General features: G+C 40.2%; 1 protein-coding gene across 1 annotated transcript; it reads left to right on the top strand.

Moving 5' to 3' along the window:
* The first annotated feature begins 7,857 nt into the window (after positions 1 to 7,857).
* On the top strand, positions 7,858 to 19,880 carry LOC121444746 (tripartite motif-containing protein 43B-like). Its single transcript, XM_041646645.1, has 6 exons — positions 7,858 to 8,268; positions 8,793 to 8,888; positions 16,581 to 16,811; positions 17,606 to 17,628; positions 17,998 to 18,095; positions 19,378 to 19,880. The coding sequence occupies exons 1-6, from the start codon at positions 7,858 to 7,860 to the stop codon at positions 19,878 to 19,880; spliced, it is 1,362 nt and encodes a 453-aa protein (XP_041502579.1).
* The last annotated feature ends 1,391 nt before the right edge of the window (positions 19,881 to 21,271 follow it).

Raw genomic sequence — 21,271 nt, 5'->3', positions numbered from 1 at the left:
CTTCCTTTTCTCAATAAAAAAAAGAAAAAAAAGTAAAAACTATTTGGTTTTTAATTAAGACAACTGTAGCTCTGCATGTATATATGTTGGACTCCATGATGCCACTCAGAAGACACTTTCTAGTGGCAACTCCATGAGTCAGAGATTCTAAGACAGTTTCATTTGGGCTGAGGTGGCAGATTTCAAGTTATCCTCTGGTGAAGCCCATTAGAAGGCAGGGTGACTATTCTAACCTTGCTTTCAGTTGAATGGATGAACAGGGACTTTTGGCAGGAAGGAGGTTTACATGGATAAGATTTCGATAACGTGGTCTTTGTCCTTGAAAATCTGAGGTTTGACATCCTCTTGTGAGTTGAGTCAACTGAGTTATGGGAAAGGAAATGCCTTACTCCCTAGTGCACAGAGATGGTGACAAAGATGCACATGAATATGGTAGCACAGACACACATGCACAGAAACACACGTGTGTGAGGATATATGCAGTGGGAATCTAATGACAGATAAAAATGACTGAGCCATTATACCCTCCCTTCAGGATGTCTTCTGAAGAATTGTGAGCTTTCCCTGCCCTAAACTTCATTTCCTCCCTTCCTTCCTATCATCTCTAGAATCAAGGAGAAGTAGCCAGAACTTGGGGCTCTGCCTCATGCCAGGACACATCCTGCTTACAATGACTGTATAAGAGCAATAGCAATCATTTGAGCCCCAGAGTAACTGCAGCAGCTGTCTGCATAGATCAGCACAGATTAGCTGCTGAGCTATAATTCTGTATCCACCTGTTGGGCACTTTTCTGGATATTTTGGTATTTGGCTTCTTAGATTCATAAATTATATCTTGGACAACCAGCTACATAGGTCCACGGCTTGGAGCTTGTACATCCAGCATCACACAGGAAGAGGTTTAGTTCAGTTTTGTTAGGCCTGATAACTACAGGCTCCAGCAGAGTCAGATGCTGTGGATAAAGTAAGATCTCCCCCTCACACAACTTTTCTTACAGAAACTCAGTCTAAGATTGCAGCAGGGACCCAAAGATCACAAGAACCATGAGTACTTTCACTGATCTTGGAGCCCACACCGTAATCCACACCTGGTGAGGCAGAAGGTTAAGCAGGCTGTACTCTATTCATATAGGAAAACTCTACAAGTTAGACAATTCCAGTGTCCTCATTCAGGATTTTATGGGTAAGTTACATGTCATTTTGATGTATTTCCCATCCCCATTTTACACAACCCTTGGAATTTTTCTGAACATACTCATGGTTGCTGTGTTTTCTCAACATCTCAAAAACTGACATACCACATAAATAATACTAAAATGCTTTTGGCTCAGCCCTCCTTATTATTTATATCTCTCATACCTTTGATCTTAGGATTGCTCACACATTAATTTATCTTTGATTTGGTTTTCTACAAAAGCAAATAAAACATGAGATTACAAATCTAGTTTAAAGAAAGCTTAGTAATGCTCATTTAATAGTACTTAGAAAAGAAGCATTGGACCATCAGGCTGCCATTCACAGAATCCCACAACTGTACAAATGCAGAAATCAACAGATCATGGGGATCCCATCCATATCTATATATAGATATATATCCTAGCTCCTGCATTAATGGTTCTAGAAACATTGTGGAAGAAGGGGGTCAGAATGACAGTATGAGGCAGAACACTCAAAAGTCTACTGTGAAACTCTTTCCTAGGAATGGCTTTATAAACCAGGACAGAGCAATAAATATGTGGATGTGGAAGTGGAAATTTTTGAAGATTTCACCACTAGACCAAGAATTATTCTCTATCAGGGATGGGCTCACTCACTGTTCACAAAATACAACGTGGTCAGACCTTGTGAAATTAACTAAAACCCAAGAAGACGTGACTTTTCTTTTGAGCGATTTTTCTGGGTTGAATCATTTGAAGTAAACAGACCCACTTAATCCAGATCTTTTTTTTTTTTTGGTTTTTCGAGACAGGGTTTCTCTGTGGCTTTGGAGCCTGTCCTGGAACTAGCTCTGTAGACCAGGCTGGTCTCGAACTCACAGAGATCCACCTGTCTCTGCTTCCCGAGTGCTAGGATTAAAGGCGTGCGCCACCATTGCCCGGCTTTTAATCCAGATTTTTTGAGGTGTGAGAATCCATCTAAAATTGGCCACACTTTCTTTTTCCTATTTGTTTTTTCAAGACAAGCTGTCTCCGCATATCTTTGACTGTACAGAAACTGTTTGTTGACAAGGCTGGCCTTGACCTCACATAGATCCATTTGTCTCAGCCTCCTGAATGATGTGATTTAAAGGTGTGTGTCACCACGCCTGGCCTATGGATTTTTCTTGGTTGAATCATTTGAAGTGGACAGATCCAACTAAAACCCAGTCTTTTGAATTGTGAGAATGCATCTCCAATCTTGGTCACACCTTCTGGTGTCAGCCTAGAAAAAGAATGTGTAAAAAAATAGAGGGAGAAGATGATGTGATTTTACTTCAACTAACAACATATTAGAAAGAAAGGATGAAAATGAGGCATCCAGGTGCAAAGCAATCCACAGTACCTGGCTGGGCTACTGTGGGTTCTATCTGGTGATGGTGTCACACATCTTTAACCCCAGCGCTTCATCGGCAGAGGTAGGCAGACCTCCATGAGTCTAGGCTGGCCTGATCTATACAACTAGTTCCAGTAAAGTCAAGGCTACACCGAGAATTCCAGTCTAAAAAGTGTTGTGGATTCTGAAGTGCCTCACACCTGAATTTCCACACAGCTCTCTATCTCCTTAATTTGAACTCTAGTTAGCCCGAGCTAGGCATGCTCGAACTCTGATGTCCCTATGTATTGTTGGCACTGACATTAGAATGTTACATACAGAATGCATTTTTTTTTTACTGATTTATTGAGCTATATATATTTCTCTGCTTCCTTCCCTTCTTCCCCCCTCCCTCTTCTATGGTCTCCATGCTCCTGATTATCTGAAGAGATCTTGTCTTTTTCTAATTCTCATGTAGATTCTCATGTTGTCTCTCTTAGGGTCCTCATTATTTATTGCCTAGGTTCTTTGGGATTGTGAATTGTAGGCTGTTTTTCTTTGCTTTATGTCTAAAAGCCTTATGAGCAAGTACACAGGATGTTTGCCTTTCTGCATCTGAGTTACCTCACTCAATATTATGCTTTCTGGATACATCCATTTGCCTGAAAATCTCAAGATGTCATTATTTTTCCTGCTGTGTGGTATTCCAATGTGTAAATGTACCACATATCCTTATCCATTCTCGGTCAAGGGGCATTTAGGTTTATTCTAGGTTCTGTTATGACAAACAATGCTGCTATGAACATAGTTGAGCACATATCATTGTGGTAAAATTGAGAATCTTTTGGGTATATACCCAAAAGTGTAATTGCTGGGTGTTGAGGAAAGTTATTTCCTAATTTTCTGAGAAATCGCAATACTGATATTCAAAGTGATTGTGCCAGTTTGCACTCCCACCAGCAATGCAGGAGTGTTCCCTTTACCCCACAACCTCCACAGTATAAGTTGTCATCAGTAATTTTGATCTTGGCCATTTTTACAAGTTTATGAAGGAATCTCAGACTTGTTTTGATTAGCATTTCCCTGATTGCTAAGAACGTTGAACATGGTGGCGCACGCCTTTAATCCCAGCACTCGGGAGGCAGAGGCAGGCGGATATCAGTGAGTTCGAGGCCAGCCTGGTCTACAAGAGCTAGTTCCAGGACAGGAACCAACAGCTATGGAGAAACCCTGTCTCAAAAATCCTAAAAAAAAAAAAAAAAAAAAAAAAAAATCTGAGCTAAGAACGTTGAACATTTCTTAAATGTCTTTCAGCACTGGACTGAGCTCCCAAAGTTCCAATGAGGAGCAGAAGGAGGGAGAACATGAACAAAGAAGTCGGGACCACGAATGGTGCACCCACCCACTGAGACAGTGGAGCTGATCTATTGGGAGCTCACCAAGGCCAGCTGGACTGTGACTGAAAAAGCATGGGATAAAACCGGACTCTCTGAGCATGGCGAACAATGAGGGCTGATGAGAAGCCAAGGACAATGGCACGGGGTTTTGAACCTACGCAATGTGCTGGCTTTGTGGGAGCCTAGCCAGTTTGGATGTTCACCTTCCTAGAAATGGACGGAGAGGGGAGGACCTAGGACTTCCCACAGGGGAACTCTGACTGCTCTTTGGACTGGAGAGGGAGGAGGAGAGGAGAGGGGGAGGGGGAGAAGGGTGGGAGGAGGAGAGGAGTGGGGGGAGGGGGAGAATGGTGGGAGGAGGGGGAGGGAAATGGGAGACTGGGAGGAGGTGGAAACTTGTTTTTTTTTTTTTTTTCCTCTCCTTTTCTCAATAAAAAAAAATGGAAAAAAAATGTCTTTCAGCCATTTTAGATTCCTCTGATGAGAGTTCTCTGTTTAGGTCTGTACCCGATTTTTTTTACTGGATTATTTGTTCTTTTGATGACTAATTCCTTGAGTCCTTTTGTATGTATATTGGGTTTTTATTTGTTTTTTTTTTTAAAGAGAAAGTTGAGTTTTTAAGAAAATGGATTGGATTTGAAAGGACTTGCAGATGAGTTGAATATGTGTACATATATTCTACAATATTGTACAAAATAAAGTGAACAAAATTCTCAAAGCGCTATTAAGATTTTTTAACAGATTTATTTATTATGCATACAGTTTTCTGCCTGCACTACAGAAGACAGTAGATCTCATTATAGATGGTTTTCTTCACCATGTAGTAACTGGGACTTGAACTCAGATTCTCTGGATAAGCTGTCAGCGTTCTTAACCTCTGAGTCACCTGGGAGGTAGAAACAGGTGGCCCTTTGCATCCAAGGCCAGCCTGTTCTACAAGAGCTAGTTCCAGACAGGCACCATAGCTACACAGGGGAACACTGTCCCAAAAAAAACCCCCAAAACACCAAAAAATTAATTTTTTAGATTTCTATTAACAAATTTTTAATGTTGACACTAAAATTACAGATTTATAATATCATCATTTGTTACATTTCAAGAACAAAATATAAGTACAAGCAAAATATTTAGGTACTGTAAAATATTATAGGAACATTACCCTTTGGCAAGTATTCAGTTCATATTCTATGCAGTCCTTGAACTAAAACTCCCCTTGCTTCAGCAGCCCAACCCTAGGTCTCTAGAATTAAAGGTATGAGCTGCCACACCCAGCTAACCAGTCCCTCAGGGAAGCTTGTTGTGGAGATTTGCTTGTGGAGTTTGGCCTCAGAGTTAATTCAATCTTCCATCCAGTCAGAACACTGGTACTGACAAAGGGCCACAAATGGGATGTGTTCATGAAAGCAACCATGGGAGGAAGTGGGCGTGGTCTTTAGAGAGTATATAAGGACACACCAGAGCTTAGCCTGGTGCATTCTTCACCAGAGCAGATAGAGAGTGTTTCCACACATTCTGGCTCTTCAACCGGTGGATCTATCTTCTGCATACATTGAGGATTGAACCCTAGAGCTGAGGAAATCGTGTGGTGTTCTCATTCAGCACTGCTGAGGCCAGAGACAATTCCTTGGGTGAGTACACAATTTACAGGAAATTCCTTCATAGTTCCTATTCTTAATCTATTACCAAACTGAGTTTTCTGCTTAGAAATGAGTGTTTGTCACTACCAAAAATATTCTGTTCCCATCTGGTCATCTTTATTTGTCAATATCATGTGAGTTACTGCGATAGATAATTTTAGTTTTATCTATACACAATTTTTTGTTGCCCTAAAAGTAAATGTTCAAGGTACTTACCTTTCACTTTTCAATTTTGATTGTTGTCTAATTTTTTTTTTGGTTTTTTTTTTTTTTTGAGACAGGGTTTCTCTGTGGTTTTGGAGCCTGTCCTGGAACTAGCTCTTGTAGACCAGGCTGGTCTCGACCTCACAGAGATCTGCCTGCCTCTGCCTCCCAAGTGCTTTGATAAATGCGTGTGCCACCACCGCCCGGCAATTGTTGTCTAAATTTAAAGAATATTTTTAGATCATTTATTCATGCCCTTCATAGATGTGTGAGTCTCTGAATTGAATCTCGCTTGTTTAGCTTTCTTCCTGACCATTATCTATATAATTTGTAATAACACTCTAAACAAAGAAAAACATCCATAAACTATGTTTTTTGGGAATGCAGGCTTAGTTTTCCTGGATACATACTGCTGATTGGGGGTGATGTTAATCTTACAGGACCTAAAGATAATTTGGAATTACGGTCAAATCCTGACTGACAAATTCCATGAGGCTTGATTATCCCAGCTAGCAGTCTTGGAACTGTTCTGGATGTAGAACTCAGAGGAAACTCCAAAAGAGGTCCTCTGAAACGTTGGATCATCTGGGCCATCTGCTCCTATGGCGATTTCTCACGGGGTTCCTTGATGAAACCTCAGCTTTCTTTCTTTCTTTCTTTCTTTCTTTCTTTCTTTCTTTCTTTTTGTTTTTCGAGACAGGGTTTCTCCATAGCTTTTGGTTCCTGTCCTGGAACTATCTCTTGTAGACCAGGCTGGCCTTGAACTCATAGAGATCCACCTGCCTCTGCCTCCAGAACGCTGGGATTAAAGGCGTGCGCCACCACCGTCCGCCAGTAAAACCTGAGTGTTCTTACCCAGAATGAATCCACGACCTCTCATTTCTTGTGGAAACAAAAACAAAATCTCTTCTCCAAAGTAACATATATTTTGACATAAATTTTGAGGTCAAAGCGTTTTCAAAATATGTATGTTGGATTAATCCAGCAACATTTATAATCAAATGTTTTTTAGCAGCTGTTGCTCCTTTTTCAGCATTAAAACAATTCAAAGAGAACATAATAACATATAGTATCCAGATTGTCTGTTTGTTTTCCTTCTTTATGTGGCTTTAGTTTAAATTCTATTTCATTTATTTTTAATTTTTGGCTTTTTGAGACAGGGTTTCTCTGCGTATCTTTGGCTGTCCTGGAACTCACTCTGTAGATCAGGCTGTCCTTGACTCACAGAGATCTGCCTGTCTCTGCCCTTCAAGAGCTGGGATTAAAGGTGTGTGCCACCATACTATGAACTCACAGAGATCAGCCTGCATCTGCCTCCCAAGTGCTGGGATTAAAGGTGTTTGCCTCCACAAATTGAACTCAAAGAGGTTAGCCTTTCTCTGCTTGCCAAGTGTTGAGATTAAAGGTCCGAGGTCTCAAACCAGAGGAAAAAGGGAGAAGGAGCTGATAAACAAGAATTCCTTGCTTTTACTTCCTTATTTTGGAGACCATGAGACCAGCTAACTCAAGCTTATGCCACCATTTCTTGAATTATGAGTCAACATAAATTCTTATTCTTTTTAGGCATTTGCAGCAAAAACAAGACAAGTAGCTAAGGTTGCCTTCATGTGTTAAGAGAAGGGACAATGGGATATTAATGAGTAAGATGCTACAACCAGAAAGCAAAACATTTACTAGGGATCCTGTTTTTTGGAGATTGTTCTCTTGAATAGACAAGCAAAGAGGGAAGTGTTAAACCAAATAGATCTGTAGTAAAAGACCAACTTGTGTACTTGAAGTACCTTGATCACACCAGTGTAAATTTATTCATAAACACTGAGAGAGCCTGTCTCAGACCATGAACAAAGTTCTTAGTTTGAATGGAGTCTCTGAAAAAAATGCAGATCTTAGGTCACAAAGACTCATCATATCAATCTCTATTCATGTGAAGAACAGTGAAATAGAAAAAATTAGTAACTGCAATCCTATGCTTATTTTGATTTTTGGTCACCAAAAACTGAAGAGTGTTTTGTTTTAGACATAACAATTACAACTTTAATCAAATTTTGTGAAGTATTTTCCTTCTCTTGTTCTAATAATAGTAATTCTGATTTTCTTCCTTCAGCAAAATGGAGTCAGGCCTCTCACAAGCCTTCGTTGAAGAACTCAAGTGCTTCATCTGCATGAGCTACTTTATAGACCCAGTCACCATAAGCTGTGGCCACAGCTTTTGTCGAGCCTGCCTCCATCTTTCCTGGGAAGACAGCGAGCTCCCTGTCCAATGTCCTATGTGTAGGGAACCATCCCAGCAGAATAACTTAAGAACCAACATTGTTCTGAAGAAGTTGGTGTCCATTGCCAGACAAGCCAGCCTCATGAAGTTCCTGAGCTCTGAGGAGCATCAGTGTGTGACCCACAAGGAGACCAAGGGGATCTTCTGTATGGAGACCAGGATCTACCTCTGTCAGCTCTGCTCTGACTCCCAGGAGCACAAAGGTCACAAACATTGTCCCATCGAAGCAGCTGCTGAGGGTGAAATGGTGAGTGATGCTCCTGAGAGAACATGAAACCTGGAGAGTGAGGCTCAGTGGACAACAGGAAGATGCTGGTCCTGATTATGAGGAATCCACTCTCTTCTGAATGGTGGCACTTTATTAGCAGCTAGTGAACACTGCTTGGGAGACCCGTGGGTGTAAAGACCACTTGTGTTTTATTTTACATTATTTCCAGGTCATTGGAAAGTGAAATAGTGTATTCATAATTTTTTAAAAGTGTCTATGATTGGAGATTATATTAGAAAATCCAGTGAAGTCAGTTATAGAGAAGCTTGTGGGAAACCCAATGTTATGTAAATTACCCAGATATTACTCATAATTATTTATCACTTTACCTGAATTAAGGGATATGCCATATTCTATTTATATGTCTTAAATCTAAAATTCAAAGTTACCTGAATTAAAAAAGGAACATTATGATTCTTCTTGATAAAGTTATTTTATTTAATGTTCGAAAGTCTGCCCATCATTACTGTTTATCAAAAGCTTATATTCATTGTTTCTTACAGGAGAGACTTCTAAAGCAAATGGCATCTTTATGGGAGAAGATCCAAGAAATTCAAGAGAATGTAGATGCAGAGAGCATTTCCAAAATTTTGTTTATAGTGAGTATGAGATTTATGCTGGAAATCTGTTCAAGATACTTATTTTGTCAAATCGTCATTCAAGATTTAGGTATAAGGCATGAAATATGTTACTAGGAAAACATGTAATGATGGCCTTCTTCTTTTTTTTTGGATTTTTCGAAACAGGGTTTCTCCGTATTTTTTTTTTTTTTTTTTTTTTTTTTTTTGTTCCTGTCCCGGAACTAGCTCTTGGAGACCAGGCCGGCCTCGAATACACAGAGATCCGCCTGCTTCTGCCCCCGAGTGCTGGGATTAAAGGCGTGTGCCACCACCACCCGGCTAATGGCCTTGAATTCTGAGTGTGAAATTTGGCTCTGCAGGTGGAAAGATGGCCTGGTTGTATTGAAAAAGAGTCTGGACAAATGAATCAATTGCTCACAGTTCAGCACACTGCATTAGACTCTAGGACTGCACCATATATTCTAATTAATGCATGCAGAGTTTAACATTTGCCTGAACATATAAATTATCAATCAATACCATTTCTTCAGGCAGCCCTGTTTTTCTATATAGGTGAAAATGTTTAGGGCTTCATTGCTTTAGTATTGATGGAGGCTGCTTGTTCTTTCTTGGCCACCCAATACCAAAATAACCATGATGAAGCTATACTAATTATAACACTGCTCAGCCAATTAGCTCAGGCTTCTTTTTTTTAATGAAAGAAAAGAAAAAAGAAATTCCCGCCTCCTCCCAGCCTCCCATTTCCCTCCCCCTCCTCCCACTCCTCTCCCCTCCCCCCACTCCTCTCCCCCTCCCTCTCCAGTCCAAAGAGCAGTCAGGGTTCCCTGCCCTGCGGGAAGTCCAAGGTCCTCGCCCCTCCATCCAGGTCTAGGAAGGTGAACATCCATACTGGCTAGGCTCCCACAAAGCCAGGACATGAAGTAGGATCAAAACCCAGTGCCATTGTCTTTGGCTTCTTATCAGCCCTCATTGTCTGCCATATTCAGAGAGTTCAGTTTTAGCCCATGCTTTTTCAGTCAAAGTCCAGCTGGCCTTGGTGAGCTCCCAGTAGATCAGCCCCACTGTCTCAGTGGGTGGGTGCACCCCTTGTGGTCCTGACTTCCTTGCTCATGTTCTCCCTCCTTCTGCTCCTCATTGGGACCTTGGGAGCTCAGTCCGATGCTCTAGTGTGTGTCTCTGTCTCTATCTCCATTCATCGCCAGATGAAGGTTCTATGGTGATATGCAAGATATTCATCAGTATGGCTATAGGATAGGGTCATTTCAGGTTCCCTATCCTCAGCTGCCCAAGGAGCTAACTGGGGACCTCGCCTTGGGCACCTGGGAGCCCCTCTAGGTCCAAGTCTCTTGCCAACCCTAAGATGGCTCCCTTAATTAAGTTATGTGATTCCCTGCTCCTCTATCCAACCTTCCTTTCTCCTAATCATCCCGTTTCCCCAAGTTCCCCCATTCTTTCCTTCTTACTTTTCTCTCCCTATCTCCCTTTACTCCCGTCCCACCCCACCCCCATGTTCCCAATTTTTTGCCCGGCAATCTTGTCTACTTCCCATACCCAGGATAACAACTTTGTTTTTCTTTGGGTTCACCTTCTTATTTAGCTTCTTTAGGATCACAGATTATAGACTCAATGACCATAATTTGTGGCTAGAAACCAATTATGAGTGAGTACATCCCATGTTCCTCTTTTTGGGTCTGGGATAATTCACTCAGGATAGTGTTTTCTATTTCCATCCATTTGCATGCAAAATTTGAGAAGACATTGTTTTTTACCGCTGAGTAGTACTCTAATGTGTAAATATTCCACACTTTCTTCATCCATTCTTCTATTGAAGGACATCTAGGTTGTTTCCAGGTTCTGGCTATAACCAATACTGCTGCTATGAACATAGTTGAAGAAATACTTTTGTCATATGATAGGGTATCTCTTGGGTATATTCCCAAGAGTGGTATTGCTGGGTCCAGGGGTAGGTTGATCCCGAATTTCCTGAGAAACCGCCACACTGATTTCCAAAGTGGTTGCACATGTTTGCATTCCCACCAGCAATGGATGAGGGTACCCCTTCCTCCACAACCTCTCCAGCAAAGGCTATCATTGGTGTTTTTGACATTAGCCATTCTGACAGGTGTAAGATGATATCTCAAAGTTGTTTTGATTTGCATTTCCCTGATTGCTAAGGAGGTAGAGCATGATCTTAAGTGTCTTTTGGCCATTTGAACTTCTTCTGTTGAGAATTCTCGGTTCAGTTCCGTGCCCCATTTTTTAATTGAGTTAATTAGCATTTTAAAGTCTAGTTTCTTGAGTTCTTTATATATTTTGGAGATCAGATCTTTGTCTGTTGCAGGGTTGGTGACGATCTTCTCCCAGTCAGTAGGTTGCCTTTTTGTCTTAGTGACAGTGTCCTTTGCTTTACAGAAGCTTCTTAGTTTCAATAGGTCCCTTTATTCAATGTTTCCCTTAATGTCTGTGCTGCTGGGGTTATTTACACATAGGAAGTGATATCCTGTGCCTATCTGTTGTAGTGTACTTCCCACTTTGTCTTCTATCAGGTTCAGTGTGTTCCGATTGATATTGAGGTCTTTGATCCATTTGGACTTGAGTTTTCTGCATGGTGATAGATATGGGTCTATTTTCATTCTTCTACAGGTTGACATCCAGTTGTGCCAGCACCATTTGTTGAAGATACTTTCTTCCAATGTATGCTTTTAGCTCCTTTATCAAAAATGAGGTGTTCATAGTTTTGTGGGTTAAAATCCGGGTCTTCTATATGATTCCATTGGTCGACTTCTCTGTTTTTATGCCAATATCACACTATTTTCATTACTGTAGCTCTGTAATAGAGTTTGAAGTCAGGGATGGTAATGCCTCCAGAAGTTCCTTTATTGTATAAGATTGTTTTGGCTATCCTGGGTTTTTTGTTTTTCCATATAAAGTTGATTATTGTCCTCTCCAGATCTGTGAAGAATTTTGATGGGACCTTGATGGGGATTGCATTGAATCTATAAATTGCCTTTGGTAGAATTGCCATTTTTACTATGTTGATCCTCCCAATCCAAGAGCAAGGTAGATCCATCCATTTTCTGGTATCCTCTTCAATTTCTTTCTTCAATGCCTTAAAGTTCTTGTCAAATAGATCTTTTACTTCCTTGGTTATAGTTACCCCAAGATATTTTATGCTGTTTGTGGCTATCGTGAAAGGTGATGCTTCTCTGATTTCCCTCTCTGCTTCCATATCCTTTGTGTATAGGAGGGCGACTTATTTTTTGGAGCTGATCTTGTATCCTGCCATATTACTAAAGGTGTTTATCAGATGTAGGAGTTCTTTGGTGGAGTTTTTGGGGTCGCTTATGTACACTATCATATCATCTGCAAATAATGAAAATTTAACCTCTTCCTTTCCAATTCGAATCCCCTTGATTCCCTTATGTTGTCTTATTGCTATTGCTAAAACTTCGAGCACTATATTGAAGAGGTATGGAGACAGTGGACAGCCCTGTTGTGTTCCTGATTTTAGTGGAATGGCTTTGAGTTTCTCTTCGTTTAGTTTGATGTTAGCTGTCAGTTTGCTGTAAATAGCTTTTATTATATTTAGGTATGACTCTTGTATCCCTAATCTCTCCAAGATTTTTATCATAAAGGGATGTTGAATTTTGTCAAATGCTTTTTCAGCATCTAATGAAATGATCATATGGTTTTTTTTCTTTCAGTTTATTTATATGATGGATTACATTGATAGATTTTCATATGTTGAACCAGCCCTGCATCTCTGGGATGAAGCCTACTTGATCATAATGGATAATTTTTCTAATGTGTTCTTGGATTCGGTTTGCCAGTATTTTGTTGAGGATTTTTGCGTCGATGTTCATGAGTGGGATTGGCCTATTATTCTCTTTCTTGTTTGAGTCTTTGTGTGGTTTTGGTATCAGAATGACTGTAGCTTCATAAAAGGAATTTGGCAATGACTCTTCTGTTTCTATATTGTGAAATACATTAAGGAGTATAGGTATTAGGTCTTCTTGGAAGTTCAGGTAGAATTCGGCATTGAAACCATCTGGTCCTGGGCTTTTTTTTGGTAGGGAGGTTTTTGATAACAGTTTCTAATTCTTCGCGTCTAACAGGTCTATTTAGATTGTTCACTTGGTCCTGGTTTAACTTTGGTATATGTTATTTATCTAAAAAGTGCCCATTTCTTTTACATTTTCCAGTTTTGTGGCATACAGGCTTTTGTAGTAAGATCTAATGATTCTCTAAATTTCCTCTGTGTGGTTATATCCCCCTTTTCATTTCTGATCTTATTAATTTGCATATTCTCTCTCTGCCGTTTGATTAGTTTGGATAGGGGTTTATCAATCTTGTTGATTTTCTCCAAGAACCAGCTCTTTGTTTCATTGATTCTTTGGATTGTTTTCTGTGTTTCTATTTTATTGATTTCAGCCCTCAGTTTGATTATTTCCAGTCTTCTACTCCTCCTAGGTGAGTCTGCTTCTTTTTTTTCTAGAGCTTTCAGGTGGGCTGTTAAGTCTCCAATGTGTGTTTTCTCCGTTTTCTTTAAGTGGGCATTTAGTGCTATGAGCTTTCCTCTTAGGACTGCTTTCATAGTGTCCCCATGAGTTTGAGTATGTTGTTTCTTTATTTTCATTGAATTCAAGGAAGACTTTAATGTCTTTCTTTATTTCTTCTTTGATCCAGGTGTGGTTCAGTAGTTGACTGTTCAGTTTCCATGAGTTTGTAGGCTTTCTGGGGGTAGCATTGTTGTTGAATTCTAACTTTAATCCATGGTGATCTGATAAGACACAGGTGGTTACTAATATTTTTTTGTAACTGTGGAGGTTTGCTTTGTTACCGAGTATGTGGTCAATTTTCAAGAAGGTTCCATGAGCTGCAGAGAAGAAGGTATATTCTTTCCTGTTTGGGTGGGATGTTCTATAGATGTCTGTTAAGTCCATTTGATTCATTACCTCCATCAGTTCTCTTATTTCTCTATTAGGTTTCTTTCTGTCCATTGGTGAGAGAGGAGTGTTGAAGTCTCCTACTATTAGTGTGTGCCGTTTGATGGCAGCCTTGAGTTTTAGTAATGTTTCTCTTACGTACGTGGGTGCTTTTATATTAGGGGCATAGATATTCAGGATTGAGACTTCATCCTGATGAATTGTTCCTGTTATGAGTATAAAATGTCCCTCTCCATCTCTTCTGATTGATTTAAGTTTGAAGTCAACTTTGTTAGAAATTAGTATGGCCACACTTGCTTGTTTCTTGGGTCCATTTGCTTGATAAGCCTTTTCCCAGCCCTTTACTCTGAGTAAGTGCCTATCTTTGTGGTTGAGGTGTATTTCTTGTAAACAGCAGAATGTTGGTTGGATCCTGTTTTCGTATCCAATCTCTTAGCCTGTGCCTTTTTATAGGTGAGTTGAGTCCATTGACATTAAGTGATATTAATGACCAGTGGTTGTTAACTCCGGTCACTTTTTTAGTAGTAGAGTTTGTGTGTTTCCCTTCTTTGAGTTGCGCTGGTGAAGGGTCTCTAGATGTTTGAGTTATTGTGGTCATTGTTGGACTCCTTGGTTTGTGATTTTCCTTCTATTACTTTCTGTAAGGCTGGATTTGTGGCTATGTATTGTTTAAATTTGTTTTTATCCTGGAAAATTTTGTTTTCTCCATTTATAGTGAACGGAAGCTTGGCTGGGTATAGTAGTCTGGGCTTGCATCCATGGTCTCTTTGTTTCTGCAGAACAGCTATCCAGGACCTTCTGGCTTCCATGGTTTCCGTAGAGAAGTCAGGTGTAAGTCTGATAGGTTTACCTTCATAAGTAACTTGGCCCTTTTCCTTTGCAGCTCTTAATATTCTTTCTTTATTCTATATGCTTTGTGCTTTGATTATTATATGGCAAGGGGATTTTTTTTTTGATCCAGCCCATTCGGTGTTCTGTATGCTTCTTGAACCTTCATAGGTACATCTTTCTTTAGGTTGGGACAGTTTTCTTCTATAATTTTATTAAATATATTTTCTGGACCATTGAGCTGCACTTCTTCTTCTTTTACTCCTATTATTCTTAGGTTTGGTCTTTTTATTGTGTCCCATATTTCCTGAATGTTTTGTGATGAGAGTTTGTTGGACTTGCTGTTATCTTTGATCAGTACGTTTATTTTCTCTATGTTATCTTCAGAATCTGAGATTCTTTCTTCTATCTCTTGTATTCTGCTGGTTATGCTTGTTTCTGTAGTCTCCATGCATTTACCTAGATTTTCCATGTCCAGCTGGCCCTCAGTTTGTGTTTTCTTCCTTGTCTCCAATTCAGTTGTCATGTCTTGAACTGTTTCCATTATCTGTTTGATTGTTTTTCCTTGGTTTCCTAGGGTATCATTCACTGCTTTATTCAATTCTTCAAACTTTCTGTTATACTTCTCATCCATTTCTATAAGGGCATTTTTTACATGCTGTTTAAGTACGTCAATCACTTTCATAAAGTCCATTTATTTTCTTCTTCTTCTTGATTAAGGTGTTCATGTCCTCCTGTTGTGAGGTCGCTGGGTTCTTCTGGTGGTTTCATGTTGTTTTTCAGATTGTTGGGTGAATTCTTCTTGCATTGGCGCCTGCCCATCTTTTCCTCCGAATGCTCCCCTAAGGATCTTCTTTTACAGGATCAGGTCTCCTTGCCCACTGATATACCTTCCCAGTGATGACACTCTCCTGTGATGGCTCTTTAGGTGGCCCAGTGATGGCTCTCCTGGTCCCGAGATCAGGTCTCCGTGCTGGTTGGGTAGCTCATAAACAAAGCGCCTACCTTGCTTGCTGCAGGCAGGCTATTGAAACAAAGGAATTCCCGCCCTCCTGGCTGCCCTCCGGATTCGATCCCAGCGCCCAGACAGGCTGAGCTGGGTCTAGTTTAGCTCAGGCTTCTTATTAACTAACTCTTATATCTTAAATTAACCAATACCTATTTTTTGTGTATTACCATAAAGCTCATATTTTACTGGTAAGGTTCTGGCTGGTGGCTCGTGTCTTTCTCCTTTGGTGGCTACATGGCATCTCTTTGAGTCTGGCTACTTTCTTCTTTATGTCTGCTTGGAACTCCCACCTTGCATTAATCTTCCCTGCCATAGACCCAAAGAAGCTTCTTTATTAACCAATGGTAACAAAACACTTTCACAGCATACAGAGGGGAATCCCATATACCTCCCCTTTTCTGTCTAAATTAAAAGGAAGGTTTTAACTTTAACATAGTAAAATTACATGTAACAAAATAGGTATAAAGCATGAATTACAGTTCCAATATTCATATCTACTTTACATTTATCATAACTAAGGAAAATTATAATTATAACTATCTATTCTTCAAGTCCATCAAAGATCCCAGATGGCTAGAGTATTACTTAAGTTAACAGGAAGTGCATTGTAAATAACTTCCAAAACTCTAGAGTTGACAGAGACATCTTGCTACCTTTACAGTCACCCAAAGTTCTGTAACTTTGGGGCGTCTATCTTCAGCCTACAGACCCCATAGTATCTAGTAGACACTTTCATTAAGCAGGAAATTTGAAAGATTGTTTTACCTAAGAAACAAATGAAACCAAGGAATTTCCATTTCTGACATGTCCATCATTGTGTATGTAGCACAGCAATAGGAGTCTTTGTCAAATTTAAGCCTAGAATGATGCAATGGAGGAGACTGCAGTATTCTATAGATATCATTGACAACGTCCCGTTTTCTTCAGGACTATGTGCTTATGAGGGAAGACATGATCAGGATGGAGTATAGGAAATGGCGTGCAGTCCTCTGTGAAGAGGAAGAGGAACACATTGAGCACATGAGAAATGATGGCTATCGTGTTTTAGAGAAATTAAGAGAAAGTGAAGCCATGATGATCCAGAAGAGCAAACAACTAAGAGAAATGTTTCAGGAACTCAGGGCGATGTCCCAGGAGCCATATGTGGTACTACTCCAGGTGAGAAGGGAGGAGTGCAGACAAAGGTTTTATTGTCTTAGGCTCACACTGGTGATTGTTATACTAAGATTATTTTTTAACATTTCCTGCATTTATTTTAGGAGGTTCTTTTTCAGTGATAATCTGGAAAAACTAAATTCTGTAACAATCTTGCCAGAACAAGATTTTTTTTTATAAAAATTGTGTTAGTAGATTCTCCAAGGAATATGACCTAATTTTTGATTTTGTAACTTGCCTCTCTGAAAGCCAAAATTCAGTGTTGCCATTTCTTACACTCTATAGCTTCTACTTGGATATTGTGCACAATTTCAAAGAATGCTATTACTTAATTTCTTTTTGAATGTTGTACTTGTGAGAGATCTTTAGGAGGATGGGATTTTGAGATAGGGTTCTAGTCCATGGATCACGATCACCCAGAGCTCACAATAATCTTAGGGTCTCTATCCTGGCAATTCTGTAATTAAAGGCATGAGGCAGCATGCATGGGAGAGGTCATCCATTTGAAGTACCCTTAGTTAAAGTATCCCTCTGTGCTCTTTTGTTCAGATTAGTGAATGCTACCTTTTGCAGACAGCTGGGGTTTCACCATCAATGTATATTCGGTACCCCAGTATTCTCATAATTTACTCTCACTGCCTCATTTCATCAAGAATTAGAATTGTGCTAATCTGCTTGTTGGCATTACCCTGCTAATTAAATATAAATTTTCAGTTTAGACAGGCTATTTGCCTGCCTTTTATATGAATTTTATAAACAAAATTTAGGATTCTAAATTTATCTTGCTTCCTTTGCAGGGTTTGGATGACATATTCAGAAGGTGAGTTTAGCCATCTGTGCAAGCCTGGATTCCCTGAAATTGTTGTGAAACGGGTTAAGCAGATTTAGAAAACCTTGAGTATAACATGTTATAGATGTTTAAATATTACTTGTTATATTCATGTGGAGTGTGTGTGTGTTCATGTTCATGCACAAGTAGCAGTGCACACATGTGGAGGTCAGAGGACAACTTTCAGGAGAAAGATTTTTCCTTCCACTATGGGTTCCAGGGATTGAACTCATGTTGTCAGGCTGTTTGGCAAGGGAATTGACCCAAGAGCCATTTGGCTAAGTTGGAGTGAGGTTTTTCCTAATCAACTGTGATGATATCTTTAGCATCAGGCAAATCAATATTTTCTTGTCCTTACAGGAGTGAGTCAATGCAGTTGAGCATTCCCCAGGGTTTGGAACCAGAGCTCTCCGCCTTCCCCATGATTGGACTCACTGAAAGATTCAAGTCCTTCAAAGGTGAGTGTGAGCAATGATGGATATAGGAGAGGTGCCCTTACACAGTACGCTAACCTTTGCAAACACAAATATTTTAACACCCGAGAAATTCGTCTTGTTTATTCATATTGTAATCTTCTTAATTACTTGGTTATCTTAAAACAAAGAAACAAAAATGAATACCAGTACATCAGGTTGTGTGTGATACTAACTGTATAGAGAGTATCAGTTTTTAATTGATGCCTAAGGAATGATTAATTGAGGACAGTCTAATTCAAATTAAGAGCCCCCACTGGTGGAGATATTTGATTATGTTCCTTTGTACACTTTAGTAATTGATTTCTTATATTAACATTATGATTCATAGATTAAAAATACACAAGATATAGTTGTGCATGGTAGTAATCCCATCAATATCATAGAGAGGAGTGCCAGTGACTTTGAGGACAGTCTTGTCAACATAGTGAGTTTCATGCCAGTCAAGTTTAAATAGTAATACCCTATCTCAAGGAACTGAAAAAGAAAAATCACAAAATAATGAAACAGATAAAGCCCCGTATCATGAGCAATGAATATAAAACTAGTTGATAGGACATGAGGCAGTTTCTAAATCACCCTTGTAGATCTAAAAGTCAATTTCAGCCGGGTGGTGATGGTGTAAACTTTTAATCCCAGTACTCGGGAGGCAGAGGCAGGCAGATTTTTGTGAGTTTGAGGCCAGTCTAGTTAGTGTACAAGAGCTAGTTCCAGGACAGGCTCCAAGGCTACAGAGAAACCCTGTCTTGAAAAACAAACAACAACAACAAAAAGTTAATGTCAACCTCACAAGGAAAGAGTATCAGAGGAACCAGAGGTTAAAGGAGGTCAATTAGTAACAGGGATTTACTTCTAAAGTATATTTAGCTCCTTCTTTAGTATAAATATGATTAATTACATGGAAAGACCAACACCAATATGAAAGCAACCATTGCCCATATTTTAGGAATATCTTCTTATGTAGACCAAGGAGGGCAGCCTTTGCTGTGGCCCTGACTGCATGCAGTACACACATCTTCCCTTTGTCAGGTGTAACTAGAAGTCACCTGTCAGAGGTAGGCTGAGGCTCCCTCATCTACAGCACCTACAAAATGTTTCATAAAACTTTTCATCATGCTACCACTCTGTTTCTTGCCCTAATTCTTGGCTTTGATGAATTTAACCTTTAGTCCAAGCCAGTTTTTGAAAACCAAGAAGATTCACAGGACCTCTGTCACCTCAGAAATACAAATGGTCATTTTAACTAAAATGTTTATTCTTTCCACAGCGCGCCTTTTCTTTGAAAATCTATTCATGTTCCTTTGCATGAAGAACCTATTTAATGTCATGAGAAGAGCCCGTTTCAGACCTCAACATCAGGATACATCTGAGGAAATTTGTGGATGCTATTTGGCCTCATGGGGATTACAGAGCATCAGCACAGGGAAATATTACTGGGAAGTGAATTTCAAGGCCTCTTGGGACTGGACTGTAGGAGTCTGTACCAATTCCTGGTTAAAAAATAGAAACAAAGAAGTTGACACTAAGGGCGCATTCCTCCTTTTCTGTGTGAAGGAGGAGGGTAATCATTACAGTCTCCTCACTACGAACCCAACAATCCATCACTATATAGAGAAGCCACTGGGCAGGGTTGGTGTGTTCCTTGATTGTGAGGCTAGATGTTTAAGTTTCCTGAATATTGCCAAGAGTTCCCTCATATACAAATATCCTAATGGCACGTTCAGTCGCCGTGTCTGGCCTTTCTTCTCCTTTGGTCAAATAATACCATAGGAAGTTGTAATCCAGTATTGATTGTTTTTAAAATATTTCCTACTGTAATGTTATCAGTTTTATTGCTATTAAATATTAAAATACTATTAAGTGAAAAAGAGGGTTGACTACATTGTATTTTCATCTGTTGTCTCCATATTCCACAACGAACACTTCAACGGCTGGGGGACCGGGTGGGACAGAAACCCCAAAAAGCAAGACCTCATGTTACACACTTCCTTCCATAGTGGTCTTGTCTTTGTGTATCTGTTTGTTTTTGCAAAGTTGTCAGAATTATTCATTAGGACTAAGACTTGAGATCAGTGCTAGAGCCCTTTTTTAGTGTGTGTAAGGCCCTCAGTTGAATTCTTTTTTTAAAATTTTTTAATTTTTTTTATTGAAAAAAAATTTCCGCCTCCTCAAACCCTCCCACTCCTCTCCCTCTCCCCCACTCCTCTCCCCCTCCCTCTCCAGTCCAAAGAGCAGTCAGGGTTCCCTGCCCTGTGGAAAGTCCAAAGTCCTCCCCCCTCCATCCTGGTCTAGGAAGGTGAACATCCATACTGGCTAGGCTCCCACAAAGGCAGAACATGAAGTAGGATCAAAACCCAGTGCCATTGTCTTTGGCTTCTCATCAGCCCTCATTGTCTACCATATTCAGAGAGTCCAGTTTTATCCCATGCTTTTACAGTCACAGTCCAGCTGGCCTTGGTGAGCTCCCAGTAGATAAGCCCCACTGTCTCCGTGGGTGGGTGCACCCCTCGCATCCTGACTTCCTTGTTCATGTTCTCCCTCCTTCTGCTCCTCATTGGGACCTTGGGAGCTCAGTCCAGTGCTCCAGTGTGGGTCTCTGTCTCTATCTCCATCCATCACCAGATGAAGGTTCTATGGTGATAGCAAGATATTCATCAGTATGGCTATAGGATAGGATCATTTCAGGTTCCCTATCCTCAGCTGCCCCAGGAATTAACTGGGGACCTCGCCTTGGGCACCTGGGAGCCCCTCTAGGTCCAAGTCTCTTGCCAACCCTAAGATGGCTCCCTTAATTAAGATGTGCTTCCCTGCTCCCCTATCCAACCTTCCTTTATCCCAATCATCCTGTTTCCCCAAGTTCTCCCCATCCTACCCTTCTCACTTTTCTCTCCCCATCTCCCCTTTCCCCCCTCCCACCCCACCCCCAAGATCCCGATTTTTTGCCCGGCAATCTTGTCTACTTCCCATACCCAGGAGGATAGCTATATGTTTTTCTTTGGGTTCACCTACTTATCTAGCTTCTTTAGGAAGCTGGTTCCTGGAGAAAATCAACAAGATTGATAAACCCCTATTCAAACTAATCAAACGGCAGAGAGAGAATATGCAAATTAATAAGATCAGAAATGAAAAGGGAGACATAACCACAGACACAGAGGAAATTC

Source organism: Microtus oregoni, unplaced genomic scaffold (assembly GCF_018167655.1).
Source record: "Microtus oregoni isolate MIOR12 unplaced genomic scaffold, Mior012 000139F_ref0000186, whole genome shotgun sequence".
Lineage (NCBI taxonomy): Eukaryota > Metazoa > Chordata > Mammalia > Rodentia > Cricetidae > Microtus > Microtus oregoni.
The sequence above is the reverse complement of the archived record's forward strand: the minus strand, read 5'-3'. Positions and strand labels throughout refer to the sequence as shown.